General features: G+C 41.8%; 1 protein-coding gene across 2 annotated transcripts in view; it reads right to left on the minus strand.

The window, feature by feature from the left end:
* Window positions 1-15,998, minus strand: part of LOC130206954 (high-affinity choline transporter 1-like) — a 31,359-nt gene that overhangs the window by 2,279 nt on the left and 13,082 nt on the right. For both annotated transcript variants that reach the window (XM_056435249.1, XM_056435251.1), the window contains exons 3-7: window positions 10,132-10,287; window positions 7,644-7,792; window positions 3,009-3,152; window positions 1,133-1,286; window positions 70-287 (exon numbers count right to left, since the gene is read on the minus strand). In XM_056435249.1, the coding sequence (XP_056291224.1) occupies window positions 70-287; window positions 1,133-1,286; window positions 3,009-3,152; window positions 7,644-7,792; window positions 10,132-10,287 (821 nt within the window). The remainder of the gene's footprint in view (window positions 1-69; window positions 288-1,132; window positions 1,287-3,008; window positions 3,153-7,643; window positions 7,793-10,131; window positions 10,288-15,998) is intronic.

Here is a 15,998-nt window from a genome sequence, read left to right on the forward strand (position 1 = left end):
CGGAGGAGTTCGGCGCGCACGTCGTGCGAGGATGAGAGCGATCGTCCTCCTCCTCCTCCTCCTCCTCACCTGGGGCCTCAGGATGTTCCTGTAGATGTTGGCGGTGAAGATGGAGGCCGCGGACAGCAGGGCGGAGTCGGTGGACGACATGACGGCGGCGGCCACCGCCCCGATGCCGATGATGGAGATGTAGGTCGGGGTGAGGTGCTGCAGCACGAGGGGCAGGATGAGCCCCGCCTCCCCGCGGTCGTACGGAGACGGAGAACCGTAAGAGGTCAAGTTCCAGTCTGAGAAAGACACACACACACACACACAACACGTGTGTGTTAATATGTGTGTTCATTTCCAGGTGTGTTCTCGTTTGTCTTTTTTTCTTTAAATTTCGCTTCTCGTGGGAACGAAGAAGTGCAACTAAATATTTTCTCTAGGGCCAAAGATTTAGCAGGAGGGGATTCTAAAATCTTACATCCTACACGGCACAAAGTTTATTGTGATTTTTAATATTCATATATTTCACAAAAGGGACGCACCGATCGGACCGTTCTCCGCCCCGATAACTGGCTGTCGGACAGATATCGCTTTCTTTGTCCCCAAAAACTAAATTTAACGAATGAATACATGGTGTTTTCTGAATTGTTATTCCAGAATAAATTACACCGGTTACTAATTAAATTTTACACTGCAGTCATTTGTATTATATTTGTGTATGCATATATGTTGTGTATATATATATATACATATATATTTTATTTGTATTTTATATTTTACTTTGTATACTTTGCAGAGTCATTGTATTATATTTGTTTGTGTGTGTGTGTATATATATACATATATGTTTCATTTTATATACATATATACTTAATTTTGTATTTTATATTTTACTTGTATACATCTATATCTTTCATCCCTATTTTTTATATTTTATATTTTATTCTCGTGTGTTTAGTTTATTGGTGCTGCTACTGTGACGACAAATTTCCCCTTGGGGATAAATAAAGTATATATCTATGTATCTGTCTATCTTTAATGCAGCAACAGTAACTCAACTGAGTAAGTCTTCCAAAAGTGAAGCTTAATGTGATTTAAAACCCAGGTTTAAATGTGTTTTAGCTAACGTGGAGCCGGACCGTACTTGTAGATGCCGCCACTGCACCGATCAGGATGGGGGGGATGCCCAACATGGGGACGATGAACGCGGCGACGAAGCAGGTGATCTTGGCCGTGGACGAGGAGGCGGCCGACAGCGTCCTCTGGTGGAAGTTCTGAAGACCCAAGTTCCCTAAACCCTTGAAGAGACGGAGGACAGACAACAGACCGGGTAAGTCACACACTGGATCACAGTGGCTGGAAAAGCAGTAGGACATACAAAAGTCCATTAGCACGTTGTCCTCATCTATATTTCGTGTTATTTGTTAAAAAAAATAAAAAAATTGTTAAATTAAGCCCCTCCTGATTACCTTTGCATTGAAAATGCGGAATGTTATGTTTTGATCGCTGTGTATTTATTACCTTCGCATTGAAAATGCGGAAGTTATGTTTTGATCGCTGTGTATTTATTTATTTATTTATTTGTATGCGTGTTATTCGCAAAACTCAAAAAGTATTGAACCGAATCGCATGAAATTTGGTAGGATGATTGGTTATTATCCGGGGACCATTTGATTAGATTTTGGGTTCGATCGGGTCAAAGTTCAAGGTCAAAGGTTATGAACAGGTCAAAATCTTCTTGAATCGCATGAAATTTGGTGGGATGATTGATTATTATCCGGGGACCATTTGATTAGATTTTGGGATCAATTGGGTCAAAGGTCAAGGTCAAGGTCATGGAAAGGTCAACATCTTTTTTTTACCATAGCACGATACATTTTTGTCCAATTGGCATGCAACTAATGCCAAAATGTTCATAATTCAATGCCCAATCTTGTGATATGCGAAGGTATGCGCTCTACCGAGTGCCCATTCTAGTTTATTTATTTATTTGTATGCGTGTTACTCGCATAACTCAAAAAGTATTTAACCGAATCGCATGAAATTTGGTGGGATGATTGTTTATTATCCGGGGACCATTTGATTAGATTTTGGGATCAATCGGGTCAAAGGTCAAGGCCAAGGTTATGGAAAGGTCAACATCTTCTTTTTACCATAGCACGGTCAATTTTTATCCAATTGGCATGCAACTAATGCCAACATTTTCATAATTCAATGCCCAATCTTGTGATATGTATATATGCGCTCTACCGAGTGCCCGTTCTAGTTACCATCTGTGTTTGGATTAGAAAAAACATACTGGGAATCTATGGATACATACGGTGTGATCAAGATGAAGAGAAAAGTGTTTGAGGATTCAGGAAGTCCTCCCTCAAAATACATGAAATCAAAAAAGAAAAAAATAGATCTTTTGGCAGAACAAATGATAAACTCGGTGACCTAAATGTGATGAAACACGAGGGGCGCAAACCAAAGATGGAGCGGCTCAATCATCGCTAGCTGGGAAAAAAATAAAATGATCCACCCCTTGAAGAGCTCTCGGCGCTGCTGGGAGTCCTTCAGTCTCCTTCACCCGAGCTTATTAACAGATTTAGCAAGACCTCTTTACACGGCGTCATGATTATCAGTTAATCTCAGCCGCAGGTTGGTTTGGAAAACTTAAGCTAGCTGTCAAAGTCCCAACTACGTCCACTGGAGGAGTTCACAATCTCAATTGGGCAACAACAAAAAAGAAAGAAATGAAACCGTAGGAGAATGTTTGTGTAACACCTGCAGTGCAGCCCTGTTCATTGCATAAGAGAGATAACAGTCTATAAAGGAGAGAAAAATGACAAAGGAGATTTAAGCATATTTGGTCCCCTTCTAGTTCCGTCTGAAACTTGATATGCCGCCCGTGATTTAGTAAAACAGTCAACTAGAGGACATCCGTGTCGGTATTCCAGGAACACACTTCACCTATTTAATAATCGTTAACCTTTAACACGCATGCAGTATTTTCACGAGAACCCTTCCAGTCTCACCAGGAGTAGAAAGTTATCGATCCACATCCAGGCCCGGTTGGCCTCCAGGGTTCCGACCCACGGAGAGTGGAAGGTGGAGTTGTAGGCCGTCTCGGTGATGTCCACCACGGCGGGGCCCATCATAGCGAAGGGAACACACAGCCACTAAGAAACAACAACAACAACAAAAGAGAAGAACTTTAGCAAACTTAAGTACACTAAAAACAAACACACAAAAAGAACAATATAATAATGTTAGCTCACAAAGGACCTCATGCAAGACCCCCGATAACAAGTGAAAGCTCGTTAACGTTCATCATAAAGCATAATAATGTAATTCTTCTCTCAGTTCACCCTCATAGTTAGATTAAGATGTAAAACTGTATCTGCTTGTTTTAGCGTTAACTCATACAGGCACATTGACACCTCAGGTTCCAGTTCCCGTGACTGGTTTGTTCTTTAGCGCTAAATACTGAGCCGTCGAAAGAGATTCTCCCCGTACAAGACTGTGAAATTAATGAAACCTTCATTCAAAGCAAGTTATTAATATAACATATTAACTATTAAAAGGAAATGCTGAAGCTACTAGTTTAGCTTTAGCTAACAAAGCTACTAGTTTAGCTTTAGCGAACACAACTAGTGATTTAGGTTTAGCCAACACAATTACTTGTTTAGGTTTAGCCAATAAAATTACTAGTTTAGCTTTAGTCAACAAGACTACTAGTTTAAGTTTAGCCAACACAACTCCAAGTATAAGTTTAGCCAACAAAACTACACGTTTAGGTTTAGCCAACAAGACTACTAGTTTAGTTTTAGCCAACACAACTACTAGTATAAGTTTAGCCAACACAGCTTCTTGTTTAGCCAACAAGACTACTAGTTTAGGTTTATCCAACACAACTACTTGTTTAGGTTTAGTCAACAAAACTACTAGTTTAGGTTTAGCCAAGACTACTAGTTTAGGTCTATCCAACACAACTACTAGTTTAGGTTTAGCCAACACAACTACTTATTTAGGTTTATCCAACAAGACTACTAGTTTAGGTTTAGCCAACACAACTACCTGTTTAGGTTTATCCAACACAACTACTAGTTTAGGTTTAGCCAACACAACTACTTATTTAGGTTTATCCAACAAGACTACTAGTTTAGGTTTAGCCAACAAGACTACTAGTTTAGGTTTAGCCAACACAACTACTTGTTTAGGTTTAGCCAACACAACTACCTGTTTAGGTTTAGCCAACAAGACTACTAGTTTAGGTTTAGCCAACAAGACTACTAGTTTAGGTTTAGCCAACACAACTACTAGTTTAGGTTTAGCCAACACAACTACCTGTTTAGGTTTAGCCAACACAACTACCTGTTTAGGTTTAGCCAACACAACTACCTGTTTAGGTTTAGCCAACACAACTACTTGTTTAGGTTTAGCCAACACAACTACCTGTTTAGGTTTAGCCAACAAGACTACTAGTTTAGGTTTAGCCAACACAACTACTAGTTTAGGTTTAGCCAACACAACTACTTGTTTAGGTTTAGCCAACACAACTACCTGTTTAGGTTTAGCCAACAAGACTACTAGTTTAGGTTTAGCCAACAAGACTACTAGTTTAGGTTTAGCCAACAAGACTACTAGTTTAGGTTTAGCCAACAAGACTACTAGTTTAGGTTTAGCCAACACAACTACCTGTTTAGGTTTAGCCAACAAGACTACCTGTTTAGGTTTAGCCAACACAACTACCTGTTTAGGTTTATCCAACACAACTACTTGTTTAGGTTTAGCCAACAAGACAAATAGTTTAGGTTTAGCCAACAAGACTACTAGTTTAGGTTTAACCAAAGAGACTACTAGTTTAGGTTTAACCAACAAGACTACTAGTTTAGGTTTAGCCAACACAACTTGTTTAGGTTTAGCCAACAAGACTACTAGTTTAGGTTTAGCCAACACAACTGTTAAACGTCAAGGAGAAATCTCCATATCATACATGTGGCCACGTATACATATTCAGTGTGTAACGTGTGCCTGGGTTGGGTTCAAATATCATTGTTGGCTCCATAAACCTGGGTGCCATGTTATATAAACCTGGGTGTAAATAACCACATTGGCTTTTCCAACCTGGTGTTATTATGCTGCGTTCACACCAAACGCGTTGAGAATATTCACAACGCTTTACTTGACTATTTGTAGTTTATTCGCTTCATTCGCGCTTGATTTCGCGTGGCTCATCTCCGTGGCTTTACTCCGTGGGGACAGTTATTTCCGCCATCCACCATGGAAGAAATAACCACTATTTCTGCTTTATACCTCAGAACATCTAACGGCCTCGTGTTTGGGTTCATGACATCACCCGTAGGCTCACACAGCTCGGTGACTTTCACCGTCTACGTCTGGATGACTGACGCTTCCAGCGCTACTAGAGTAGCAGCAGCCGGTTAGATTCACCGACGGCACGACGGCGGCGATGAGGGGCGGAGCATCTCGATGCCGATTGGGTTTTGCAACTCGGCGTTGGGCGAGCGGCCTCATTTAAAGAATTTGGCATTCATTCGCATCCGTGCATTGACTTTGCGTGGGATCTACTCATGCAAAAAATGGGCGATGCTTTTAGTGTCAATGCAGCATTAGTAGTGTTGGCTTCTTTCACACACACACACACACACAGTGTGACACAATGCCAAACTTTAAATATGTAGCATTTAACCCAGGGCTCTCAAGTGTCACGCATTGAGCGTGACAGTCACGCATTTCGGTCTTAAATCACGCACTCCCGCCACACATCGTATTTCTCACGCTGAAAAAAACTCTCGGCTATTTAATGTTTTAATGTGCAGCTCAAACATGAGCTGGCGCGCTGCCCTCACCGTGGAGGAATCAAGCGCCCCTGAGTTCTGCTGTGAGGTGCCACTTATCAGCCAATCAAAAAAAAGAAATGGGCTACACAATAGCCAATCAGAAAAAACCCCGTATCTGTTGTATCTGTAAGATTTAATCCAGCAACCAATGAAAATAAAGCATCCTGGAATTGCGCGCGACTGACTGATATCTGAAAAAAAAAATCTGCGGGGGGGGGGGGGGGGGGGTGCTGATGGAAATGTCACTCTTGCCTGTCTTCAAAACTTGAGAGCCCTGATTTAACCTAGTTTAGCATAAAGAGCAAAAGCAGGTAGAAACGGCTGGCGTGGCTCTTTCCGAAGCTCAAAAGTACACCGACCGAAAGCCTAAAACACCCGCTAAGGTGACAAGTGCAGGCTGCAGAGCATCATCCGCTCGGCCGAGAGGGTTATCGGCTGCAATCTGCCTTCCCTCCAGGTCCTGTTCACTTCCAGGTCACTGAAGCGGGCCAGAAAGATTGTCGCTGACCCCTCCCACCCTGGACACTCCCTGTTCGAGTCCCTCCCGTCGGGGAGGAGGCTGCGTCCATCATGACAAAGACCACCCGCCACACCAAAAGTTTTTTCCCGTCGGCGGTCGGGCTCATCAATGGAACCCGGGACTGACTGACTGTCACCCCCAGGACTACTACCTCTTCTTCCACCTTCCTCTCTCCTCCTTCTTCCCGCTCCTTCCTCTTCCTCCTCCTCGCTCTTCCTCCCACTCCTCCTCCCTCCTCCTTCTTCTTCCCTCCTCCACACACGTCACTTTAACATGCACTTTAACTTGAGGCCTCCTCCACACACATGCCACTTTATTTACATGCACTTTAACTTAAACACACCACTTGAAGCACACACCCAAACACTTTCACATTATTTGTTGTCTTTCTGTCGTGTTGATTGTTGTTTGTTTGTCATGTCCAAATGTTGCACCTTCCACCAAAAAAAAATCCTCGTTTGTGTAAACATTCCTGGCAATAAAACTGTTTCTGATTCTGATTCTGATTCTGAATTTAAAATTATCTTTTGTACTGTGCGCACATAAAACTGTAAAAACAGCTGGCTCCTGAAGATGCCAGGCAATGAGCAGAGACGCAGATGTAACTAGAATGGGCACTCGGTAGAGTGCATACCTTCGCATATCACAAGATTGGGCATTGAATTATGAACATTTTGGCATTAGTTGCATGCCAATTGGATACAAATTTACTGTGCTATGGTAAAAAGAAGATTTTGACCTTTCCATGACCTTGACCTTGACCTTTGACCCGATTGATCCCAAAATCTAATCAAATGGTCATCGGATAATAACCAATCATCCCACCAAATTTCATGCGATTCAAGAAGATGTTGACCTTTTCATGACCTTGACCTTTGACCCGATCGATCCCAAAATCTAATCAAATAGTCCCCGGATAATAACCAATCATCCCACCAAATTTCATGCGATTCGGTTTAAAACTTTTTTTGTGACGCGAATAACACGCATACAAATAAATAAATAAATAAATACACGGCGATCAAAACATTTTCAATGCGAAGGTAATGAGCGGGTGGATATTGTTCTGCGAAGAAAAAGTTGCAGCACGTGACTCCGCCTAAAACCACAAATTGATGGGTTTTTTACATTTCTGTTTAGAAAACACGACACGCAACATGTCAATTACGGAGTTTTATTTTTGAACTTTAAACAGAGCCAGAATAACAATTTAATCCTTTTTCCACATAGGTTATTAAAAAAAAATCCACGGCCCACATTAGGAAGCAGCGCTAGCGATAACTCACCAAGCTGATGAAAATGAGAATGAGCTGTATGATGTCCGTGTAGGCCACAGAGTAGAGGCCTCCCATCAGGGTGTAGGTGATGGCCACAGCAGCCGAAATCCAGATGCTCACGGTGTAGGACAAATTCAGGATCACGCTCATCGTTACACCTGTTATATGCACACATACACACACACACACACACACACACACACACACACACACACACACACACACACACACACACACACACACACACACACACACACACACATACACACACATGTTTTACAAGTGCGGTGTATATGCACTCATTTAAGATCCTTGTGATGACCTTCGCTTGTCGCCAACACTTGTTTTTCACAATAAGATAGGTAAAGTAAGATATCGCTTTACAATCTGTACATTTTCTTCAACATTTTAAGCAAATAAAAGAGGGGAAAACATTTGAAAATGCCATCTTTATCTGGATAAAAATACAGCATTACATTACATCACATGTCATTTAGCAGACGCTTTTATCCAAAGCGACTTACAATAAGTGCATCAACCTAGAGTACAGACTAAGAACAACAAGAATACAGAAAGTAACATTTCCTCAACATCGTCGAACGACAAAAGTACCACAATAAGAGCTATTTAAGTGCCACTGAAGTGCTAATCTGTGTTTTAATTCAGATATAGTCGGAAAAGATGTGTTTTTAGTTTCCGGCGGAAGCTGTAGAGACTTTCTGCAATAGCGCTGGCTCACGTGTGCGCTGCTGGACTGTTTGAGGTTGAGTATTAACACAATGTTGTTCTTGTACTCGCCAGGGTTTTGTTGGATGGGTGAGTCCGAATTTGATAATCTAATCCGTAGTTAAATAGTTTGACACGGTCAGATTTACATTGAATTTCAGAAACTGCATTATTAAATCACACAAGCACACCCTCACCCTTTTAGTGTGTTTAGAGTTTACTGTAAATGGTGTAGTCGCTTTACCAATTCAACTGATACTGTGAATGCACCAGTTGGTTCCTTGGAACAGAAACTTGTTTGGCCTCTTAATTACTTCATGTCAAGATGAAAGATTGAACTGATGTTGTTATGTATTAATGCCTATTACAACCGAGTATAATGGAAGAGAGGGCTGGCAGAAGATAAATGCTACTCAAATAATAATTGATGATGGGATGTCTTTTGCAGCAGACGATTTTTGTACATAAAGACGTAGCAAGGACAGAGCTTTCCGCCTGTTAAAGACGCCTTAACCCTCCTGTTACCTGAGGGACAATTTGACCCCATTCAATGTTTAACCCTCCTGTTACCTTTATATTTACTGACATATTTTACCCGTAGGTTCAATTTGACCCCCTTCAATGTTTAACCCTCCTGTTACCTTTATATTTACTGACATATTTTACCCTCGGGGTCAATTTGACCCCAGCAATTAAATCCTCCAGAAAATTATTAGAATTAATATTGTTTTCCAAGTTTAAGTGTGAGGTACTTTATGTTTGTTTGTTGACTACCTAAATAGCCCTTTAAATATAAAAAAGTTGATATTTCTTATATATATGACACAGTGAAAAACAGCCTGGGGTCAAATTGACCCCAAAGAACACCGACATTAAACATTGAAAAAAAGACAAAGGAGATTTAATCTCCGAAAAGCATATTTGGACCCCTTCCAGTTCCGTCTGAAACTTGATATGCCGCCCGTCATTTAGTAAAACAGTCAATTAGAGGACATCCGTGTCGGTATTCCAGGAACACACTTCACCTATTTAACCCTCCTGTTACCTTAGGGTCAATTTGACCCCATTCAATGTTTAATGTCGGTGTTCTTTCGGGTCAATATGACCCCAGGCTGTTTTTCACTGTGTCAAACATATAAGAAATATCAACTTTTTTATATATTTAAAGGGCTATTTAGGTATTCAACAAACACAGATAAAGTACCTCACACTTAAATTTGGAAAACAATATTTATTCTAATAATTTTCTGGAGGTTTTAATTGCTGGGGTCAAATTGACCACGAGGGTAAAATATGTTAGTAAATATAAAGGTTGAATGGGGTCAAATTGACCCTAAGGTAACAGGAGGGTTAAACATTGAATGAGGTCAAATTGACCCTAAGGGTAAAATATGTCAGTAAATATAAAGGTAACAGGAGGGTTAAACATTGAATGGGGTCAAATTGACCCTCAGGTAACAGGAGGGTTAAGTGTGTCAGGAAACGGACGAGAGAAGAGATCAGATCTTGATCTATTATCCTTATCTCAGTACGTGAATGCGTTTTAATGCATTACCGCAACACTATCTCGGACCAACCATCCTCTGGTTCCTGCTGTGACTTTGGGTCTTGTTCCTTTGATGGAGTTATTCAGACCAGCCATACAATTAGATAACGGCTTGTGTTTCACTCAACACCTCAGCACAGCGCTGCGATCACCAGCTGCTCCGCTGCCAGGGTCAACACACAAGTATCAAATGCATCACACCCACACACATCGAGGCAGTCTTACCTAATCCTATGAGTGTTCCTGTTACCCACATGATCTCTGATGCGAGCGACGCCAGAGACAGAGCGGCCGTCGGTACTTTTCCATATTTGATCTGGAATGGATCCATCATGGTGACGTATTTACTGTTTCTCATCGGCTCGGCGAAGAATAGGCCACCTCAACGGATTTTTAAAAAAAAGACGGAGAAAGATTTTTGATTAAATGGCTGAATGTACGAAACAGTTATTTGTCATTTGGTGTCGTATGAGCATCAGGGTCAACAAAAGGCTTCGGATTGAGAACAATCGAATTAAGTTAATTGAGCAGATTTAAAACAAATTTTTTAAACAGTTGATTTCTTGTTTAAAAAAATAAATAAAAGATTCCCCTGAAGTAGTTGTTTCAACAGGAAACCGTTACACAGAAGTAGTGAGCCGCGGAGGTGCTGACACAACCGAGGGCAGACTAAATGTTCGTGTTAAATTGTGCCTCCCCCCCCCCCCCTCTTCGTGTGAATGTTTTATTTAAGAAGGAAATAAAACCTGTCTAATAGTCAAACATATTGAATACAGAATCACAGTGAAACAAACATACATTAAACAGTGTGCCACTGTAATATGTAGCCACATTGATTTCACTGGGCATTCATCAGGGGTTAAGAGCATACATATTTCTCTCCTCATGTGACTTTTCATGTGGAAGAGGAATGTCGTTTTTTCTCGCCTAATCTCCGGACATAAGGGAAGCTGTGTTTCCATCGATGAAAAGGTGTTGTTACTGTACAACGTACTTTGTTGTGCATTTCAGGAGATTATCTATGATAAAGTGCTATAATTAAATTTTGTAGAGAAATCCAATTTCTCTTAACCCTTGTGTTGCCTTAGGGTCATTTTGACCCGAATCAATATTACACCCTCCCCCCGCCTTCGGATTAATTTGACCCCATTCAATGTTTAATGTCGGTGTTCTTTCGGTAGTCAACAAACAAACATAAAGTGCCTCACACTTAAACTTGGAAAACAATATTAATTCTAATAATTTTCTGGAGGTTTTAATTGCTGGCGTCAAATTGAACCCAAAGGGTAAAATATGTTAGTAAATATAAAGGTAACAGGAGGGTGAAACATTGAATCGGGTCAAAATGACCCAAAGGCGGGGGGAGGGTGTAATATTGATTCGGGTCAAAATGACCCTAAGGCAACACAAGGGTTAAACTGCCATATTTTACTTTAGTATGAGATTTCCCACATTGCCCAGCAGGCCTTTTTTTTGTAGTTTCCAGAGAAAGAAAATCCATACGCCTCGACTATTAAACAGCAACACACAATACAGAGATAACAGCATCTTAATGCTGCTTTCACATAGTCACAAAAGGTCACCTGTACACATTCATATCTCAGAGTCTGTAAACAATGGACAAAACTTTAAGTTAAAGAAAGGTTGAGCCCAGTGTGACTGTAGAGCTGAGCCTAACCAGTCCGAGATGTCCTCAATGGAAAAAGACTGGTATGAAGATATTTCCATGTATTATCGTGGAATTTCTCTTGGTTAAATGTTTTGTTTATTTTTACCTAAACTGTCATTCCACGGTCTAAATATGTGCAGTTTGACCTCAGCATTTAACCCATCTTGAGTATTTAGGAGCAGGGGGTTGCTGTAAAGTGTTCGAGGCCACCTGTCCAGAGTGGGTCAATACCTTTTGGTCCCACATGTCACGGTGGTTATTTGTTTGCCCCGGGGTCGCTGGTTGCCTTTGTGGGAAACTTCAGAGATTGTTTTGCATAGAGATGCAAAATTCCTTCTAATTTACAAGTGCAGGATATGTTTCTGTTCCATGTCGTGTCGTCGTCGTCGTCCTATAACGAGCAAGCGTCCTCATTGTAGGTGAGACGTTTCATGCACAAATATGTGGGAAGATATAATAATTGTGTCACATTGCGCCATATAATTACTAGTTATAATCCTTTTATTTTATTTATTTTTAAATAGTGCAACATTCATGCAGAAGTCTCCATCAGTCTTCTGCCCTGAGGACTTCACTGAGTGATTGAAGAATATTCAGGGCAATGTTTTTTTTTTTTTTTGGGACTCTGACTTGACCCCTTCCCCCCTTTGAAATCGAAGCGGTCATCATTAGAGAACTGGCCCTGCCTCTGCTTTTGAGACAGGCCATTATTTACATATCCACAGGAGGTCACTATACTAAAACATACATTGTACATTTGTTTTAAAGGACCAATGTGTCGGATTTAGTGGGATCTATAGGCAGATATGGAATATAATATTCATAACAATGTTTCCCGTTGCCTGAGTAGTTCTCAGACGCGCTTGGGAAACGTGAGACACGTCTGAATTTAATGACGCCCAAAGTATGCGAGGCTAAGGAAATTTCGCAAATCTGTGATTTTGGACTATGCAAAATATATTAATTCAAGGTCTTGACAGATGGCACAGGCTTACCGCGATGTATGGGGTGAGTGGATTGGCATTCAGTCGGTTACGACCACAGACTGTACAAAATATGGAGACGTGGTCTCCGAGACGTGGTCTCCGAGACTCAAAGCGCCCACAATCTTAATTATGCATCACTTCTAGCCATCGTTGTCAAACTCAAAGCCGCCAACAGGGTAATTTAAAGAAGATGGCATCGCAAATACCCTACATATTTGTCCTTAAAAGGAAAAAAAACGGTTCGTCTTCTACTGTATGTCACGTGGCCATGTCGACAATTGCTATCGGCGTTTTTATATCAAACATGGAAACAAGTACGTTAAATTAAGCCTCAACGAAAAACAGAAAATTAGTAGGTGTGCCCCAGATCACATAAAGGTATGGACTACGTGTGCCAGAGACTACATAAAGGTAAGGACTACGTGTGCCAGAGATCACATAAGAGTATGGACTACGTGTGCCAGAGACTACATAAAAGGTAAAGACTAGATGTGCCCCAGATCACATAAGGGTATGGACTACGTGTGCCAGAGACTACAGAAAAGGTAAGGACTATGTGTGCCAGAGATCACATAAGAGTATGGACTACGTGTGCCAGAGATACATAAAAGGTAAGGACTACGTGTGCCCGAGATCACATAAAGGTATGGACTACGTGTGCCAGAGACTACATAAAAGGTAAAGACTAGATGTGCCCCAGATCACATAAAGGTATGGACTACGTGTGCCAGATCACATAAAGGTATGGACTACTTGTGCCAGACTACATAAAAGGTAAAGACTAGATGTGCCCCAGATCACATAAGGGTATGGACTACGTGTGCCAGAGACTACATAAAAGGTAAAGACTAGATGTGCCCCAGATCACATAAAGGTATGGACTACATGTGCCAGAGATCACATTATGTGATCTCTGGCACATGTAGTCCTTATGTCATAAGGGTATGGACTACGTGTGCCAGAGACGACATAAAGGTATGGACTAGGTGTGCTCCAGATCACATAAAGGTATGGACTATGTGTGCCAGAGGCTACATAAAGGGATGGACTAGGTGTGCCAGAGACTACATAAAGGTATGGACTAGGTGTGCCAGAGACTACATAAAGGTATGGACTAGGTGTGCCAGAGACTACATAAAGGTATGGACTAGGTGTGCCAGGGACTACATAAAGGTATGGACTAGGTGTGCCAGAGACTACATAAAGGTATGGACTAGGTGTGCCAGAGACTACATAAAGGTATGGACTAGGTGTGCCAGGGACTACATAAAGGTATGGACTAGGTGTGCCAGAGACTACATAAAGGTATGGACTAGGTGTGCCAGAGACTACATAAAGGTATGGACTAGGTGTGCCAGAGGCTACATAAAGGTATGGACTAGGTGTGCCCCAGATCACATAAAGGTATGGACTAGGTGTGCTCCAGATCACATAAAGGTATGGACTATGTGTGCCAGAGGCTACATAAAGGGATGGACTAGGTGTGCCAGAGACTACATAAAGGTATGGACTAGGTGTGCCAGAGACTACATAAAGGTATGGACTAGGTGTGCCCCAGATCACATAAAGGTATGGACTAGGTGTGCTCCAGATCACATAAAGGTATGGACTATGTGTGCCAGAGGCTACATAAAGGGATGGACTAGGTGTGCCAGAGACTACATAAAGGTATGGACTAGGTGTGCCAGAGACTACATAAAGGTATGGACTAGGTGTGCCAGAGACTACATAAAGGTATGGACTAGGTGTGCCAGGGACTACATAAAGGTATGGACTAGGTGTGCCAGAGACTACATAAAGGTATGGACTAGGTGTGCCAGAGACTACATAAAGGTATGGACTAGGTGTGCCAGAGGCTACATAAAGGTATGGACTAGGTGTGCCCCAGATCACATAAAGGTCTGTGAGCAGGTTTTCTGTTTGATGTTGCCTTTAATTGAACAAGATTCAAAGATATCAATCAATTTCTGCATCTCACTCCTGTATTTATGTCTTTAACTGTATTGCGACTTTCATTCTATGTCTTTCTTTTTGAATGTTTTAAATGTTTTAATGAATGTTCTTAATTGTTTTCATAGCCTGTTTTCTTTTGCATTATGTATTGATGCTTTTAATGGTTTTATGCGAAGCACTTTGAATTGCCTTGTTGTTGAAATGTACTATACAATGCAGGTGTGCCTCAGACCACATAAACATATGTGAGCAGGTGTGCCCAAGACCACGTGAAGGTATGTGAGCAGATGTGCCCAAGACCAGATAAAGGCCAGATGTGCCCAAGACCACATAAAGGCCAGATGTGCCCTAGACCACATAAAGGTATGTGAGCAGGTGTGCCCAAGACCACATAAAGGTATGTGAGCAGGTGTGCCCAAGACCCCATAAAGGCCAGATGTGCCCAAGACCACATAAAGGTATGCGAGCAGGTGTGCCCAAGACCCCATAAAGGTATGCGAGCAGGTGTGCCCAAGACCCCATAAAGGCCAGATGTGCCCAAGACCACATAAAGGTATGTGAGCAGGTGTGCCCAAGACCAGATAAAGGTATGTGAGCAGATGTGCCCAAGACCACATAAAGGCCAGATGTGCCCAAGACCACATAAAGGTATGTGAGCAGGTGTGCCCAAGACCACATAAATGCCAGATGTGCCCAAGACCACATAAAGGTATGTGAGCAGGTGTGCCCAAGACCAGATAAAGGTATGTGAGCAGATGTGCCCAAGACCACATAAAGGCCAGATGTGCCCAAGACCACATAAAGGCCAGATGTGCCCAAGACCACATAAAGGTATGTGAGCAGGTGTGCCCAAGACCACATAAAGGTATGTGAGCAGATGTGCCCAAGACCACATAAATGCCAGGTGTGCCCCAGACCGCATAAAGGTATGTGAGCAGGTGGGCTAAAGACCACATAAAGGTATGTGAGCAGGTGGGCTAAAGACCACATAAAGGTATGTGAGCAGGTGGGCTAAAGACCACATAAAGGTATGTGAGCAGGTGGGCTAAAGACCACATAAAGGTATGTGAGCAGGTGGGCTAAAGACCACATAAAGGTATGTGAGCAGGTGTGCCCAAGACCACGTGAAGGTATGTGAGCAGGTGGGCTAAAGACCACATAAAGGTATGTGAGCAGGTGTGCCCAATTTCTGCATCTCACAACTGAATTTTATGTATTTAACTGCATTGCAACTTTTATACTATTTCTTGCTCTTTGGCTGTTTTAATGAATGTTCTTAGTGGTTGTTCCTTATGTTTTGATGCTTTTATATGAAGCACTTTCAATTGCCTTGTTGTTGTAGTGTGCTGTACAAATAAACTCGCCTTGCCTAGGTATGACCAGACCAAATAAAGGTGTGTGAGCAGAGCAGGTGTTCCTCGGAATTACGTCTATCACACGCCACATCTGTCGCACATCTTCTGAGCAGCTCAATTATTTGTTGG

Source organism: Pseudoliparis swirei, chromosome 17 (genome assembly GCF_029220125.1).
Source record: "Pseudoliparis swirei isolate HS2019 ecotype Mariana Trench chromosome 17, NWPU_hadal_v1, whole genome shotgun sequence".
Lineage (NCBI taxonomy): Eukaryota > Metazoa > Chordata > Actinopteri > Perciformes > Liparidae > Pseudoliparis > Pseudoliparis swirei.